At 34.0% G+C, this 16,653-nt stretch overlaps 1 protein-coding gene across 2 annotated transcripts; it reads right to left on the bottom strand.

Moving 5' to 3' along the window:
* Positions 1-347: 347 nt before the first annotated feature.
* Positions 348-16,586, bottom strand: l(2)gd1 (lethal (2) giant discs 1). Of its 2 annotated transcripts, none has more exons than XM_088258558.1 (14): positions 16,389-16,586; positions 15,202-15,412; positions 14,480-14,711; positions 13,718-14,016; positions 12,443-12,676; positions 11,788-11,882; positions 10,440-10,661; positions 9,623-9,818; positions 8,999-9,137; positions 7,654-7,863; positions 6,916-7,093; positions 6,193-6,344; positions 1,854-1,986; positions 348-699 (listed from the first exon to the last, which is right to left on the bottom strand). In XM_088258558.1, the coding sequence occupies exons 1-14, from the start codon at positions 16,449-16,451 to the stop codon at positions 580-582; spliced, it is 2,484 nt and encodes an 827-aa protein (XP_088114684.1). In that variant the 5' UTR covers positions 16,452-16,586; the 3' UTR covers positions 348-579. The 2 variants fall into 2 exon arrangements, with proteins under 2 accessions (XP_088114684.1, XP_088114685.1); XM_088258559.1 differs by having other exon boundaries at positions 1,854-1,944.
* Between the last annotated feature and the right edge of the window lie 67 nt (positions 16,587-16,653).

Genomic DNA, 16,653 nt, shown 5'->3' with positions numbered 1-16,653 from the left:
TGGATGCTATTATGAGAAATACATTATTATGCAATTATGGCATTAAGGGAGACGAATCTTGTAATAAAGCTACACTAAATAGAAATGAGCGTTCGTTAAGTTAACCCTTTGTCTACCAAGCGGGTCCAACACTCTCGATCCAAAGTAAATGTTCAGTTGATTGAAACTCTAAAAACAATTTGTAAATCATATGGATATAACAATATGTAACATACACAAAGGTTACAAGTAAAGAAAGTACCATACTTTATATAAGGTTCCATTGGACCCAGAACGGTAGTTATCCATAGTTTTTGTTTGCTGTACACCAAGGGTTAATAATGATGGCAAAATAAATAAAAGGATGCTTTTAAAGTAAAAATATTCATTATTGGGAGAGCTTCACTGAATAATTCATTTTAAAATTATGCAATAACAACCGGCAAGCCAGTACAACTGTTCATGCTAGCACGCTATGATTCCTTAAAAATAATTATGATACCGAAATAATAATTTGATCACCACTGTTATTTTAACGGTAATTGTATGTTTATGTATCCACCAACATGCGCAGGGTAATCATTTGTGGTAATGTACGAGTCAATGGTCGATGACCACCCATTTTCTGGTAGTTTGCTCTATTTGTTTAGTCAGCATCGGGTTCCTCACTCTTAACTTCACTTCTAGTTTCCCTCCGACAGCCTTACGTCCGTTCATCAACTGCAAGTATAATAATGCTTCATTAAAATAAATACTTACTAGCTTAGTGATCACATAGAATTATTTTTATATGTATAATTACTAAAATAAAAAATTAACTTTGTGGATACTTTATTATGGACAAACAACATACCAATCTTTTTAAACCTTGGATTTCTAATCAATCATTCATTTGTAATTAATCATTTATCCACATAGGGCGTTTGTGCACTACCCGGAATTTCACCGTCCAGCAGTCCGGTTTTAAATAATGAAAGCGGCTACGACAGTTTAGCGTGATTAAATTTACTCGCGATGTGTTCACGCACCGATCAAGAGCACCGATCCGAAGAAAGATGGACAAAAGCACAAGCCAATCCAAGCCAATCATCGTTTTAAAACACTAACTGACGTGCTGGATGGTAAAATTCCGTGTAATTCCGTGTAGTGTACAAACGCCCATAGTCTGCTATATGCAAAATTGAATAATAATTTCAAATGTATTATTATTTATTAACATTAGTAGTATTTCAAATGTGATTTAAAAGTAACAAAGAGATGAAAGTTTGTAAATAGTAGTAGAACGTAAAACAAATCTTCGATTATAGACTAAAGTATTGTACTTATAGAGTATTGAGTATGGATTTTAATCTATGATTTGAATACAACACAAAGAAGAATCCAAAAGATTGAGGGAAATTTGTCAGATTGGCTGGCATTAAACAGTCACAAGACAGTGGACTAAAATATATGTTATATATACATATGTGCAATCTGATATATGTACTCTGTCAACTAAAATTAATCAAATAAATAAAAACTAGAATTGGAAAATTATTGATGGAAATTTTTTAATTATTGATTTATATTTAAAGAAATCAAAAAAATGAATATATCACCTAATTATTTTCATTGAAAAAATCGCATAAAAAAACAGTATTTTACTCTGTTGATGACATATTGTATATTACAATATAAGCGTGTTTTTGGTAAGTTACTCATGCCGTTAATCTGTAAAAGCTTCTGCTTATGTCAAGTACTCGGACACAGTATAAAAAAAAACTTAAAACAATATCACTTAATAGGTACTCATTGTCTTGTAATTATTTATATTTATTTATTTACAAACAAAAAAGGGGAAAATACCCAATTGAATTTAAAACTGATAGACTTACGTCATAGGAATCATGTAGCACGGTTTGTGTCTCAAGTGGTTGCAACTTGACGGAGATAGTTCCCAGTAACGAGTCACGGGAGAAGAAACCACTGAAAAAAGGGAAGTAGCAACTGCAAGGGCGACCGCAACACCTAACAACATATACACAACACACCAACTTACATATAGCACCACCTAACAAGCTCGGTGGTCCCGTGAATCATGGTTAACCAACAAAGTATGTACATGAGGAGTTACAAGGTACAGATGTAGGGGATGAATGGAGCGGAGAACCGGGGTGTTACTGGATGTGGAAACAGGAAGACAGATAGAAGAAAAGAAAGATATAAAAAGTATTGTGGATAATTTTTACAGTGATATTTTCACAATGTTAACAAGTGCGTATAAAGAAAATGGCGAATAACCACCACAAATGTATGTGAATGTAGTAATAACATATTATTCATTATGTAAATACTTTATTTATACCACTTAAATACCTATTAAGCTGCCTTCGTAGTGTAATGGTCAGCACGCTGGGCTACCGTACCGGAGGTCCCGGGTTCGATTCCCAGGGAGGTCAAATAAATATAAGTGATTTTTTCACTATAATATTTATTCAATATGTATTACCCTGGACTGGTACCTGAAGCAGAGGGCTGATCACCTTTCTTTCACGTGTTGAAGATCAAGAAAACACTGCGTTTACATGATGCAGTGCCCTATGCACCATCAGGTGCGGATACGGGTTTATTATTTTTATATTATTATAAATACTTATTATTTAACTTCAAAAGGCTTTAGCTAAAAAGTAACTCCAAAGAGTATGGGAAAACAACCCCAAATATCCTGACCATCACTGCTATTTTTCTTTTATTCATCTCAATTACTTCTATTGTTACTATTGTTCTTAATTATTAAAAATTGAACACTTGTATTGGACAACTAATTGAGTTATATTTCACACGACTAGTTTCAAAAACTACAAATGTTTTCATCGACATGTGATTGTCATTCCACAAAGTTAATGCCAAATCAATAAATATTAGTATTATTCTTCCTCCATTTCTGTTCTCATATAGCAGTTATGATATTCATCTTGAACTCTTATGTCATTTGTATCCCGTCAAACATATAACCCAAGAATCTGGAGCACAACTGATCAAAAGATCAAATTGACACCGCATTGATCGGTGCCCAATGCAACATTGGGTCTGAATTGGGACCAGAAGAAGAAAAAACATATTACATATTAATACCACTGGATTTGAAAGCACTGTTCCCCAATTAAGTGTCTATGATTGACCTGATGAATAAACAAAGGCTCCGAAACTGGTCTTCAACAGGGGTGGTATAAACGAGATACATAATAAATAATAGTGGTAAGTATAACCAACCCCAAGAAGGCTTCATCTGTAAATTAGGTTATTATTACATCATTTATTTATTGATTTGGCGTTTAATTTGTAGAACTCCATTTTAATTTATGTATTAATTTTAAATCAAACACAGATTTATTGAGTATACTAAGTTGTATTTTATTAACAAAAACACATAAAAAATATATTGTGACAGTTGTTTCGCCTTGTTAGGGCATTATCAAACGATCTACACCCCCCATTAGCTACTGTTGTCCCCCATAAATTATTGCTGCACAAGTTAAAACTGTCACTTAGAATTGTATAGCTACATAAGGACCGTAGTCCATTTGTTTGATAATGCCCTAACAAGGCGAAACAATTGTCACAATATAATTTTTTATGTGTTTTTGTTAATAAAATACAACTTAGTAGACTCAAAAAATCTGTGTTCGATTTTAAAATTAATACATATATTATTACATCAAACTGAATTATGTATTAATCGTTAAGAATGATTTGGAACTAATGCAGAGGCAAAATAAAAGCAACTCACTTTTGTTATACCAAGTGGATACTGGCAACGGTGGGTAGTGATAAAAAAAAATCCAACAATATGTTTTATATCTTTGGTACAAAATATTGTGTAAAAATATAAAATTAAACATAATAAAAGGAAAAACCGAGAAAAAAACACAACTGATAAAACACGGCCATAACTAAGAAAAAACAAAAAAATAAATTATTATGTACTACTTATAATTTTATTTATATTTAATTATGGCTCTATTTTATTGGATGTGTGATGTGTTCAAAATATATAATTATTTCTTAAGCACTTTTACTATTGGACATAACAGCTGAAAAATTGTTTTTATAAGATAAATAATAATTTTACCAAGAAACTGTCAGTAGGAAATCTCAATTTTTTAACAGATATTATATAAAAATCATATACATTGATTAATTGCGAAATGTTATGTTTATCGATTTTGTCCGAAGTGAATTTGAGACAATTGTGAATTTGTATTTTATATGGCATAAATGTCAGGGCATACATATAAAACATAATTGTATATGATAATAAAGGTACATATTAATTTATTTTTCGATAAACAGTGATACAGGTGTGGAAATGCACTTTGTTGCTCTCCAACACAGAAGTAGTGGTAGTCTCGTATAATATACACATAGATGTACACAGAGAAGACAGATGTGCAACGAAAACAAGCGTAGTTTGCAAAATACAAATACTGGATGAGAATATCAACTCATATTCCATTTTGTATCCAGAGCGCATAATATAAAATGTAATTTTCACTGGATACGCTCAATACAGAGCAAATGCGAAATAGATAAGCAGAGATTGAATAAAAATGTGTGAAATATTTGGTTGCAAACATAAAAGTTAATTTTACACATCAGAACTTAAAGAGATTTGCAATGTGAATAGTGAGAGATGGATAATGCAAAATATTAAGAAAGTGACTGAAAAGTGTAATTTTCACAGCATAAAAGAAATCAGAAAAGCAATATTCATCTATGGTGGTAAAAAGGAATAAAATAATGTGATTATTGTGTAATATTCCATAACATTGATTAAAGTTTAAGACGTAGAACATATACTAAAAGAAAAATAAAAACAGGAATACCTTAAATCTTTATGTTAACATTATTCAATGGTGGGGATTGACCGGAGCATTTCGTCGTAACGTAACATTCGCGGCGAGCATCCGAACATCGGATGTAGTACTCGAAACGAGCTCAGCTCAGTGTACTGACTACACGAATGCTTGCATCGCAACATGTTACGTTACGACGAAATGGCTCCCATCAGTCCCCACCTTAAGAGAAATTCTAATTACTATTTTTATTGTCGTTAGGGCAGACACAGATTTTCACTTAATTGTTTAAAATTCAAATAAACACATATAAAAGTCAGTAAAGACATTTTTTTTTGTAGAATTGATGGAAGTTACGAGAAGTTGTATCATATAATGTAACCACCACCTTCGATAAACATAATTAATTTTACATTTTTACAGATGGCTCTGATTGATAATGTGATAGTAAGAAATAAGTGAATAATGGAATGAAATGATAAATTTGTAGGGAAACGTGAGGAGAATAATGAGCAGAATGCAAACGAGACCACCACCTTTCAAACGTGCACAAGATATCATTGATTCATGCTAAACAACTCAACATACAAATTTTTCTAAGTAAATCATCTTAAAAATAGAAATAATTATGATGAGAGCTTTGTTATCAGTTTCTGACTTTAAAAATACCTTTTATACTAATGACAAAATCCATCATGGGGTGAAGTTTGGTTAATTTAATAACGTACACCTACATAATGCTACGGTAGGGATATTAAAAATAATATTAAATATTATATGCTACAATGTAATACATTCCCTCGGGACTGGAAAAACAAAAATAGGCCTTGTTTTCATATGATTTATAGCAGAGATAAAGTGGAATTATTCTTATAAAATGCCCTGTGTACTATTGAGTGAAAATAAGGGCTTGCTAAATTAGTAGGAAGAGCTTAATTTTGACACCAGCAGAAAAATCAGTTAAAATGTTTTTTTGAATGTATATAAAATACATAGTAGTGACTTGGCACAAAAATTACTTATTTACAGCGGTGGTGAGTGATGGTATTATTTTCACTTTGCGTTAATTTTCCAGCTTTTAATTTTTGTATACATTAAAAAAATTAATTAAACAGTTTTACTAAAAAAATTAATAAACATATTTATTAAAGAATAAACACGCTAACTTCATGCTGCTTTTGTCATTATAATATTGAACTTTCGTGGCATAATTAACTCATAGAAAAATTGTAATTGTGTAGTATGTTTGTGCGCTAAGGGATCAATCATTATATTACATACTTTCACTACCTATAATTTTAACATTATATAGTATATTAGGATAGCTTATGGGCACTAATGACAATTATTTCCAATTGTAGATAACTACCGAACTTACCCTCGCGAGTAAACCTCCAACTTGATAGCTTGCCGTTTAAACATTCGAAGACACGGTCGAGCTGATCTATTGATAGGAATTGTGAATACAGCGTTGTAATCTGGACTATTGGTGTCCTTCACAAGGACCGTTCTATCAGAGACCGGCTCTTCCTGATAACATAAAGAATAGTAAAGTATAAAATCCCAGATATGCAATAAACACACATCAAATCCTGGCAGAAAAGGCGAAAATGTTGACATATCCAATATATAATAAGGAATATATTGTTGGTATGCAAGTACAAGCAATAAATGGTATACAAGCAATAAATCAATGTAATATTCAAGTCAGGTTTTCTAGTAGGCAAACATTCAAAAGATTAATCCAAGATCAGACTATGTATTGATAAAATCCATAGAAATCTACAATATAGATGAAAACTCCATAGAAATCATCACAATCTTCCTCTACTATATATTATGATAAATTCTATGGATTTTAAGAAAGTGCTATAAAATAATGTATCGTTTAAAGATTGCGGTATTATAAATAATATAATTCTATCAAAAAATAAAAATGACATTGAATGATTCAAAATTTACTGCTGCTAGATATTCAATGTGAATTTTATTTTCTTCTTTAATTGATAAGGGGTACAATATTAAAGACAATAATTTTAAATTTTTCAAGTAGAAAAATTACGTTGTTAAAGGGAATTCAAACAGAAAAATAAAATTTTACCTGTGGATATGGAAACTCGAACTTAACATATGTGTCAATATCTTTAGGATTAGGAACAGTGAAGCTGATTCCTCGAACTACAGTCAATTCCAAGTCATTATCCCCGAGGTCCGTACAGCACTGCACAATGGAAAATTGTTTGTTTTCATAATGAAACTTCACAGACTTTGAACCTAATCTGCAAATCAATAAAATATATCAATAAGTTATATAATAATTTGCCAATATATACCACTGTTGCTCTGGTACTCTTGTGCCAGTATAATTTATTGATATAAATACAATGTGTCGGGTTGTGGTCCCGCGATTAGTGTCGCGGACTCTTGAGTCAGAGTTTCTAGGTTCGAACCCACTCTACTGCAATTTGATACCTATTTCTAATAATGAGCCGCTTAGGCTCACAGAAATAGCATGAAATTTAAGTATTTTTATCTTCTCTTCAAACCTTTATCAGCACCCCAACGGTGCATAGGGCACTGCATCATATAAACGCAGTGTTATTCTGATCATTAACATATGAAGGAAAGGTGATCAGCCTTCCGCTTCAGGTACCAGTCCAGGGTGATATTGAATAAATATTAGATTAAAAAAATCGCTAATATTTAATTGACCCCCCCTAGAAATTCAGCCCGGGACCTCCAGAATGGTAGCCGAGCGTGCTGACCATTACACTACGGAGGTGGACATTGACAAGTATTTTTATAAATAATAAGAAAAACACAAATATGTACATATTACCTTTTGGCCATTTTGACGACATCCAAATCTTGTTTCACAGCCAGTGCTAAGTGTGAGAATCGGTTGGCGCCCGAAACATCTCCCATGGCCTTGTGATGCTCTCCGGTGTCTAGACACATCCTCAGCTGCTCCATCAGCTGCTGTTCCAAGCGAGAGAGTACTCCCTCCTCCTCCTCCGTGCTGCAATCCTCTGAATTCACTATGTCATAGCTGTAAAAGATATAAATATCTCAGTGAAAATAACATTTCTTGTATGATAAATCTTTTTTATGTACATATAGAAATAAACAAATAGAACATTTAAGTAGTTCACTTGCAAACCACGTTATGTTAAAAAATTAAATTTTTTAGCCAACCGGTAGAATATTAAATCTTCTACCGATTTGAACTTTTTTGAGAGATTTTAGAAAGTGAACTGTCGATTGGCATAGTGAGTTTTGCAAGAGTATTGATTTTTCTATTCCATTTTATGAACTTAACGAGTTTTTGGAGATTATGTTAAATATGAATGTTAATATTTTCTACTGATTGGAGCCATTTTCTAAAAAACTGAATTTTTTAACATAACGTGGTTTGCAAGTGAATTACTCATTTGTATTCTAACACTACAAACTGGTAGCATATTGTATTATGAAGAGTGTTTTTGAAAACTTAGTTCCGATGCCACTAAAACTGCCGGGAAAAAGATCTTAATCCCGTCGATTCCAGTTTGGAACTGAGTATACAATTTATGTAGTAGTAGTAAAGTACGGGGGCGGCTGGAGGGAGCTACTGGTTTATTTTATGTTTACTCATAAAATAAACCCTGAAGAGGGCAACAGGTGTTGCCGAAACTAGTTGGTTGTTTATAAAAATGTGAGTGGATCAAAAGTCTTTTTATTTCTCAAAATAATATATATATTATACTATGATCCACAAAGCTAATGCTTTCAATATTCAAAATATAATCTAGATTCTTACTAACTAAAGTAACACAACAGTGAGTCAAATGGATAAGCCATAATATAAGATACCCAGGCCTGCTTCTTACGATTGCAGAAGGCATGTGAGAAGGCACAAAATACAGATGACGACTTTGCTTATTTCATGCTGCAACGCATGACGATCTCCGACATGTGTTGTAGCATGAAAGAAGCAAACCAATCATCACACAGATTGTAACCCACGAAGAAGTAAAGTACAGAGTATGTAGATCACAAGTTTTGGCACCTAGTGATTTAAGTGCCTTGTTGAGAATTTAATCGTTTATAGATTTCAATGAGAAGTAATGATTGTCCGTTGTGATTTTATATGTAAATTTATTTACTAATAATATCCTACTCCGAGACAGTCTATATGTACGCACCTATCTTCTAACTGCTGTTTGGCTTGTGGGGGAATGGGTACAGAGGAGAGGTCCACTGGGAGTCCTCCCTTGGCAGCTTCTATCAGGGGGTCGAATCCCTTGGCACATCTCAAGAACTCCTTTGCTTCTGATAATTCACCTATAGCAAAATACACATGTTTAAAATATAATGGTTTGTTAAACCTATATTAATAGTATGCACACATCGCATCAAAATATCCATCTAGAAGAGGATAAATGGAGACCCGAAAATTCAATTATAGATTACAGAGTACTCTTCAAATACACATCTAAGTATCAAAGAAAAAAAACTTTATGATTCAGAGATACAGGTGCCATCGGATTCAATTACAATATTTACAAAATGTTAAAAATGATCTTTCCAGCACATCCTTTATGAGTTTTCGGATATGGACATCATATAGGATATGAACAACAAAAAAATCATTAAATGGAGGTGTTCATGCTAAGCGGTAGGAACAATGAATGAACCAAATGGCTCCAAGTAAAAGGAATTCATACTCCTCATTTCTTGATCTCCTCATTCTGAATATAATATTACATATTATAAAATTAAATTTAAATTAATTCTGGCAAAATTGCGAGTTAACGAATATTGAATACCCTTCTTTTTTGCTTCCAGGGCAGCTTCCTTGAATTCCTTCTGCCTCTGCAGCAGGGTGGCCAACTGCTGGCCAGCCAGTCCAGTTCCTAATTGGTTTCCCATCTTGCGCACTGAGTTGGCTCTTCCAGTATTGGCTAGAGTTGGTTTGCTTGCACCGGGCGCTGGCGGAGCCTCCCCAGCATCATCATCCGGTGGCTAATGGTATAAAAAAAATGAAAGGTGATATGTACACTAATATTTTCCAGCACTGTGATGTGTCAAAGTGAATAGTGCAAAATATGTAACTCGGAAAACTGATTGACTTTAAGAACACAAGTAAAATTCAATACATGAATGTGAGAGAGGCCAAAATTGTTTGCAAAGTCAGATTGGTGTGGCGCTCTCTCCGCCTACCCTTACGGGAAAGCGGCGCGATAGTTAGTGACTTAAGTAAATTTCATTTCAATTTGAATTCTTAAAAAAATTACAGTAATTTTTTTTACACAAAGTTGATTTCAGGACAGTAAAAATGGCGATAATTACAAATTAAAGAAATTTTAGTATGGTAATTTTATAAGCAGTTGTCGAACCCTCACAATTAATGAGACAAACGAAAGGACGGGAAGGGTATTTTTACCTTCTGTACTGGCCTCATTTCAAAGTCAGAAAAGAAGGAATCATTTAATGTTTTTATATGAATTTTATGTACCAATCTCTATGTTAAGGTCTAAACTATATGTACATAATTATCAAATCCCGTCGCCAGTGGTCCGCAGGCGTAAAAAACACCCATCGGAAATGTGTTCATATTTTCATTCACACAAATGAGTCACGTACCTGTGCGGTATCTGGCTGCGGTGGTGCTTCTTGGGGTTCTTCCTTGGGTGGGGGAGGTGTTCCGGGGATAGGAGCATACCCCGGGGGAGTGGGCAACTCATCGTAAGGGATGGTCCTCCCCGCCTTGTGTTGCTTCATGGCCTGCTCAAACTGCTTGACTATGCGTCCCATCCGACGAGCCTTCGAAGAATTGCCCGCTTCTTTGGCCGCAGATTCTTGTTGCTGAAATATTTCATAAATGGCAACATTCGTATGATTTAATATATTAACTGGTGAGATAATCTACGGGAACACTTAAAATTATAATTTCTCACACTGCTTACAAACAGCAGTTCATTTTAACACATCATCATGTTTGCAGGAAGCTCTTTAAAGCATATTTTACATACTGTTGGTAGAGAGTGAAAGATGGTCATAAGTGTAATATTTGCTTACTTTTGGTAGAGCATAAGAGACGCCAAAAAATATTGAACATATCAGAATTTGGTTTGCGGTTACTTGTAACTAAGTTACTTGTATACGACCCTAATTAGTATAATATCTAGGGTCAGGGTTGATGAAAAAAATTGCCTAACAACAATGTGTTATTACAAATTACAAAATTATTTATTGAACAAAGGATAACAAGATGAATTTAATTTTGTTTATGTTTTTTTGTTTACTTGAAAAACATTAGAATATATTTATTGTATTATTTTGTTCAGCTATTGAAGGTTCGGAGGGCCTAAAAAAGTTTATTTTGGGTTAAAATTATTCATAGCTTTAAAAAAAGGGGTAACTTGTTGTCCTGATCCCATTCATATACAGAGAATATCATCCACATATCTCTTCCATGAGAATAAAACCCATTTTGTGTAAGTGAAAGTGTGTGAATAGTGCTATGTTTGTGGTGTTGAGTATTAAGGTGGGGACTCACCGGATGATTTTGTCGTAATGTAACGTCGTAACGTCGCTCGTGGCGAGCATCCGACTATGGGTGGAGCACTCGGAAAGCTGTACTGACTATACGAATGCTCACATAGTAATGTATTACATTATGACGAAATGACTGCGGTCAGTCCCCACCTTTACTTTGCATGCTGATTGTTGTGATTAAGTGATGGGTATATCTCGAAGCCGGTAGACAAAAATGTAGTGGGGACTCACCGGATGATTTTGTCGTAATGTAACGTCGTAACGTCGCTCGTGGCGAGGTTACGACGTTACATTACGTCGTAACGTATCTCGAAGCCGGTAGACAAAAATCTCAATGTGTAGCCATATACTAACATTACTAACATCTGGTTTAAATAACAACAAAGTAAATTAATTGATTATTAATAATATGTTTCATTACTGTTCATTTTACCTTGTATAGGTCCAACCTTTGTTGTAAGGCTTCTTCCACGGAGCCAGCTGTTATGAGACCATCATTAGTAGACATGGGAACTGCAGGGGGATCATCTAGAAAATATACGCCATGAAGCATGTTAGTTAAAAAAGTTGTATTAACTACCTTGCTTCCACGGAATTATGCATGTATGCATGGTAACATAATGGGTAAACCTATAGAAGTTTTTGACTTGTTTTTTGGTAGCATTTTTCATTAATGCTATTGATTGACATATGGTTACAGTAAAAATTAATATCATCACATTTATAAAGAAGATTCGAAGACTCTGCATTAAATATGCCTGAACTGCCTACCAATTTGACTTTTCAAATAAAAACACAAAGGTGCCACCTTGGAGTTTTATGGAGTTTATGCATTTTTAACTGTTGTATCTGTATAATTATATTCAAAAGAACAGAAATATTATCATATATCATCCTTAGAACGTAATTTTGATAAATATATGTATCATAGATTGAACTTTTTGACATAAATGGTTGAAATTTATGCTCATTTTCAAATTTATTCTAGAGAAATTAACTTATAAGATGGTAATCAATCTCTATAGCAAAACTAATTGCAAAACTTTCCCAATCACCGGCTATGTATTTTTTGAAGTCCAAATTATTACCAGTAGATGTTTGGACATGCTCTTCTTGTTTGGTTGGTAATGGTGGCGGAGGTGAGGCCACAGGTTCTGCTCCCGGAGGTCCTGGCATATTGCTAAGATCAACGGTTTGTCCCGACTTGACAGCGTCTATTACTCGATCGAACTGCTTTAAGATCTTTATATGTGCTAGAGCTGTTGCGTTGTCACCATTTTTCTTAGCCATTAATGCCGCTACCTTATACTGTGCCTTGCGGTCTGTAAATAACATTTATTTATTTAATTCATATAACGAAGATAAACTCTCACAACCTAAAGATACTTTGTTTCTGCACCTTTTGTTCTTATGCTAGACGGGCACTTTTTTGCCAAATTTATAAACTTCAAAATAAAACATGTTGTTTAAATATAATAATTTTTATTCATAAATATTGGGGTTTCATAAATAATATATTTTGTTAGTATAATCAATTTATAAATTACATGTATTTCTTGACATGATTTGGTTATTATGACATTAATATTAAAAACAAAACAAAACACAAAATGAATATTAAAAACAAAACAAAAAATATCAATACACACACAAAATCAAAATATCATCCTATTTACTGGGAAAAAGCTCTAAGTAAAAAACTTTTTGAAACAAATAATAATTTAAGTTCAAAATACCATATTTGATAAGTGTTTTAATTTCATTACATAATCTGTTTATTTTTTTTTATAAACCGGGGATAACATTTAAAACATGTTGCACATTTAAAGTGAATTTTGATGATTCCGGTAGTTCAGACATGAATGTTTTTATTTTAATAATTTTGTATTTTAAAATAAAGAGACATGATGTTAGATACATAACAAATGTGATAAGCGTTAAGTGAAACATAATGTCGTACTGTATTTTGCCATAGACCCATTTATCTGTTTTGAAAACATTTAATATATTTGTAAAAAATTAATATCATTGTGCATCTTTTCTCAATACATATTTATTATCATTTTTCAATACACGAAAATAACCTATTCTGGGAATAATGAAGTGTTTTCAAGTTAGCGTGCTATTCCAAAAAAACAGTAAGTGTATAAAAAAATACATAGTTGCATTATTGAGTCGAAATATTTAATTGGCTACTTTATTTATATTTTTTAACAGTAATAAAATGATACATTTAATATTCAATGTATTCGAAGCCTTTAAAATTTTATATCCAAAAGAAGAATTTCAGTAGCTATACTAAGTATACAATCTTCTATTTTGAAGGGGTCAATACTCATGCATTACATATTAAGATTCATTACCATTTAAAAGGTTCAAGGTAGCCTTTGTTTCTTCAGAAATCTGACTATCGGCAGGCTCTTCTACTGGAGGCGGTTCCGGTTTAGGGCTCTCCGGAGTTACGACAGTCGGCTGAATGGGTTCCGGAAGTTCCTGTCCATCATCCGTGGGAGGAGAGGGCTCGTCAGGCTTTGGGGGAGCGGGGGTGGGGGTAGTGTGCTTGACAGTACTCACAACCGGAGGGATCTCTTCCTCATTAACGGGTTTTCCAGCCATCGCGTGTTTCAATTGATCCTTCAGAGTTTTTATACCCCGATTTAACCTAGAAATCAAGAAGTACATTAAAATATTCTTAGAAATTTTTAATGGAAAATTTAACTACTCAATGATGGTTTTTTGGAGTCCTTCATACGAATACTGCAGCATGAAGACTATTAATTATTTACGAATGATACAGCACAGCATAACACAGTGTCTCTATGGATAAGGTGCCAATAAGAGAAAAAACTTTGAAACTTAATTGTCAAGCGAGCAATTTATATAATTATAATAGTATATTTTTGTGTCAATTGTACCTAGTTTTGTGGAATTATAACAACAAACAAAACATGGTTTTAAACAACACAAATTTTGATCTTAATTACTTTAGTTTCCTGTTTTAAGATAAGGTATTTAAAATAGTTTCTAAAATCACAAACTGCTTTGGCATAAAATGGTGTTTAAGCATTTTTTGCATCCCACTTACTATTCAATATTTTCTCACATAATATTAAAAATGTAATTACCTTCTGGCACGACTGGATTCCCCCATACTCTTGGCATTCTCCTCGGCCAGGGTGTACATGGCGATCCGTTCCTTGAGCAAGGCGACCAGGTCCCCGGCGGGGGACCCTGCCCCCGGGGGCGGAGGCGCGGGCCGGCTGGCGCGAGGCGGAGGGGGAGGAGCCTCTGTGACGGGCTCATCCTCTTCAGCCAACTCCGACAGCTCATTGAGGATATCAGGATCATCATCGCCATCTGAATCAAACAACAATTATACATATATATTTACTCTGCTTTTATAATGAGAATATTTATCTATCTCGGATAGAATATATAGTGAGATTAATATGAGATAGAATAAGGAACACCAAAAATTATTATAAAAATTATTATTAAAAACGCGCTTGTATCAGAAATGAAGACTCTACGAAGCATAACTGGCAAGAGTCTACGTGACAGAATAAGGAACAAGATTAGGGAAGTATTAAAGATCCAGATGTTGTTAGGCGGGGAAGACAGCAAAGAAGACAATGGTATGCACATGTGAGGAGAATGGAACCATCCAGACTCCCCCACATTGCACTGCAAACCCCAAGACGACTCCCGGACAGATCACCAAAGAGATAGCTGGGAATCAATATCGCATGAGGCTAAAACCTTTTAAAAACAGGCCACAAGGCTTACACTAAGCAGAAGAAGAGAACAAGAATTTATCTATCAAATAAAAAATCAGTAAGATGCTCACCCGACATCTCCTCATCAGAGGGTATATCCCTGAGGCTGTCGGCCACCAGACTATCCAAGTCCACCTGTGGGATCACCTTGGCCTTAGGCTTAGGCTTGGGCTTGGCTTTCCCCCCTCCGGCGATGCGAGCCAACTCTGCCTCGAGGTCGCTGTCCCCTTCCTCGGAGCCGCCCATGTCATCCAGATTATCCGGAACATCGAAAAGTCCATACTAAAGAAAGGAATAAATCAGATATTATACGTGCTTGATCGTGATTTAGCAACATAGAGAATGTAAACCTATATGTATATATTATTATAAAGTTAACCATTATAAAGACAATCTATAGTTTCTTCTTCTTCTAACCCTTAGCCACACTCAATGGTGCATAAGGCACTGCATCATATTGACGCAGTGATATCTTGATCATTACTTACATGAAGGTGATCACTCTCGGCTACAGGGACCAGTCCAGGGAAATATTAAATAAAAATTAGAGTATTTAATCACTTACATTTATTTTCACCCCTCCCCTGGGAATCGAACCCAGGAATTCCAGCACGGTAGCTAAACATGCTAACCATTACACCACGGAGGCGGAAAAATAGTTACAGTCTTTGTATAATGCTACCGTCAAAAGGTACAAACTGAGCATCTTTTTAAAACACAACACAAGCATTGTTTTTCACCACTTTAATTGGGTGGAATAAAGTTTTAGCAAATTTGTGGTGAACGCGAAAAGCCACAGTGAAATGAGGACATTTTTTTATTGGGTGACGCAAGAAGCCAAATTTGTGGCGTTACAAATTCCAATGGCGCCGGAACTACCTTCTTCACAGCTACAAACAAAATGTTAATTTTCTTAGATTTATGATGACAATACTAGTGAGTCCTTTGTAATTTACCAATGTATTTAAATGAAAATAAAATACACAAATAAAACAAATCAAAATATTACATGTTGCTGTCTGTTACCTTTTAATATTAAAGGACAATGGTATTTTGGCAAACTGTAGTATTACTTTCTAATGATGAAAGACAAAAGCAATTTATAAATCAATGTAAATCCGTTCATTACTTCCGTGGTTTCGTTAAATAGAAACATAATTAAATGATAGCTTTATAATGGGAAAAATAATAAAGGATATTATTTACGCACTTTGGTGACTAATCTAAGAGTATAAAAAATAAATATCAATAATATAACCTGCGCCAGGCTCTGCCCAGCTCTCCTAGATGGTGGTTTTGTTTCTTTCTTTCTACCGAACATGTTCGATTATTTGAAAACGGCACGAAAACAAATTATTGCTTAATTATTCGTTTGGCTCAATTTTACGATAATATTTCACACCAAAACCTATAATTTGACAGTTACCAGTTACCAACAATTTTGACAAACGGTGACAAATCCAGTATTGCCAGATTGATTAGATGGCTACGAAATATTTATTTAAGTACTTATTACTTAATAA

The sequence above is a fragment of the Brachycentrus maculatus genome, unplaced genomic scaffold, assembly GCF_059751285.1.
Source record: "Brachycentrus maculatus isolate JH-2025_06_01 unplaced genomic scaffold, ASM5975128v1 h1tg000097l, whole genome shotgun sequence".
Taxonomy (NCBI): Eukaryota; Metazoa; Arthropoda; class Insecta; order Trichoptera; family Brachycentridae; genus Brachycentrus; species Brachycentrus maculatus.
The sequence above is the reverse complement of the archived record's forward strand: the minus strand, read 5'-3'. Positions and strand labels throughout refer to the sequence as shown.